The sequence below is a fragment of the Propithecus coquereli genome, unplaced genomic scaffold, assembly GCF_000956105.1.
Source record: "Propithecus coquereli isolate 6110/MARCELLA unplaced genomic scaffold, Pcoq_1.0 Scaffold5, whole genome shotgun sequence".
NCBI lineage: Eukaryota > Metazoa > Chordata > Mammalia > Primates > Indriidae > Propithecus > Propithecus coquereli.
Genome location: NW_012150840.1, coordinates 9,819,692 through 9,821,692, shown reverse-complemented (window position 1 = coordinate 9,821,692; position 2,001 = coordinate 9,819,692). Strand labels below are relative to the sequence as shown.

The 2,001-nt window shown below is 37.4% G+C and overlaps 1 protein-coding gene across 1 annotated transcript in view; it reads left to right on the top strand.

The window, feature by feature from the left end:
- ERH (enhancer of rudimentary homolog (Drosophila)) overlaps positions 1 to 1,304 on the top strand; it is a 42,908-nt gene extending 41,604 nt beyond the window's left edge. The window contains exon 3 of the mRNA XM_012656044.1: positions 765 to 1,304. Within this exon, the coding sequence (XP_012511498.1) occupies positions 765 to 893 (129 nt within the window). The 3' untranslated portion in view covers positions 894 to 1,304. The remainder of the gene's footprint in view (positions 1 to 764) is intronic.
- The last annotated feature ends 697 nt before the right edge of the window (positions 1,305 to 2,001 follow it).

The following is a 2,001-nucleotide window of genomic DNA, read 5'->3' as shown; positions in this document are numbered from 1 at the left end:
TCAGAGTCCCATTGGAGTTTTACTGCTAGTGTTAGTTTTTGTGCTCCTTGCCCTTCTTTTCTGATTAGAGACATTTTGGGGCTTGCTGTGTCCTCTGATAATTCTGCATAGGCCTTTAGTATTATTTATTTTAAAAAGCAAATCATAAAACAGGTTATAAGATTTCTTTCTCTTAATACTTTACGGGGGAAATAATCAGCAAGAAATCTTTGTTGCAGTAGTATGTTTTTAAAAGCTTTTTAGTTAATTTAAAATAAACTTAGCAGTTCTAAAGTTTGTACCGATTTTTGTTTTTTAATAACTAAAGAGACCTTAAAAATAGAAACTATGTAGGAGAAAAAACACATGGTTTCTGGTCATACTCTTTACGTATTGAGTTGGGTTTTTTTGTTTTGTTTTGTTTTGTTTTTCCTCCCTTCCAGGCTAGGGTGCAGTAGCATGATCATAGCCCATTGCAGCCTTGAACTCTTTGACTTAAGCAATCCTCCCACCTCAGCCCCCCAAATAGCTGGGATTATAGGCACAAGGCCACTGTGTCTTGCTACAGAGCATTTAACTAACGAGCTCTAGGTGTTGGTTTCTTTTTCTCCTGTAAGATTGTACTAGGTAATCTAAAATTCATATGGCTTAAAATTCAACAGCTATGTAAGCAGCTCTTTCAACTTTTCATTAAGTTCATTTATAGAAATGTGCATACCTTTGCCATTATTGGGTAGTTATAATTTGGGACTTTAAGCACATGACTGTAATTGACCACTATAACTTTACCTGTTGCCTTTCTGTTCCTCAGTTACCGAGCTGATACCCAGACATACCAGCCTTATAACAAAGACTGGATTAAAGAGAAGATCTATGTGCTCCTTCGTCGGCAGGCCCAACAGGCCGGGAAATAATTGAGTTGGAAACATCAGGGGGGTGGGGGTGGGCTTGGAACACAGGTGTGTACAGCGTGCTGTAGTGAAAGTTTTGTATTATAGTAATCCTGTTTCCATTTTGTTACACTCTAGCCAAGATTGAATATATTAGATAAAATGTGAGGATCTTGTTCAATCTGAAACCCCCTTTGCCCCCCTTTTTTCCTTTTACCCTTTTTTTTTTAATTAAACATTTTTATGATGATTTAGATGGAAGTTGTTTGTCAGTTAATGTTGGTTCCAATCTTTCAAACTGTCCATATCTGCTTTATAACATTCACTGTACTAACCCTTCTTCAGGATGGGGTGGGGGGTGGTAACACAGTTTAGTTATGTCCTCAAGATAAAGTCTTAGTGAAAAATAAATAAATGTTCTTTAGTTATATTTTCTCCTTGAGTGATTTTCTTGTCTCCTAACATTGAATTTTCTTGCAAAACATTATCGGTTTCAAAACCAATAGGCCGCTACACAAAGAATTTGGAGGAAGTTTATATATGTGCTGAACACAGTTTGCTGTGGTTTATGTGAAGCTAATACGCTTTTACTTCACTTTTCCAGTGTTTGAGTGAATCCTGATTGTACCTCCAAGGTTTGTACCTGCTGATGATGCAAACACTGTGAAAGACTTTCCGGTGATACAGCTTGTCTACAGCAGTGGCCAGGTTAGCTTCTTTGTTTTCACCAAGTACTCATTCTGGGAGGTCTTTGTGCCCTTCTCAGAGCCTTCAGCAGTTGAAAACTAATTACGTACTACTGTATGGAAACTGTAAGGGTGAGGGAAACAGCACAGCGAAGTACAAGATAAGCTTGCTTTTGCTTTTAATGTAGAGAATGTGGTCATGTTGTGACTTTGACACTTTTTTGTACTTCTGGTCAGCAAATACCTTACATTGCCTGATTCTGCTATTGTTACTTCACCAATAGCCAATGATATCCTTACACATCATAAGATTGGCAGTTTTTTGGGAGATTCATGACTGGTCTAATATTCTCCTTGTTCCTGCCTCCATTTCCACATTAGGGCCTTAACTGTTTTTCTTTGTTTTATGCAAAACAAAATTCCAGGTTAGTATTTATATGTGCTTA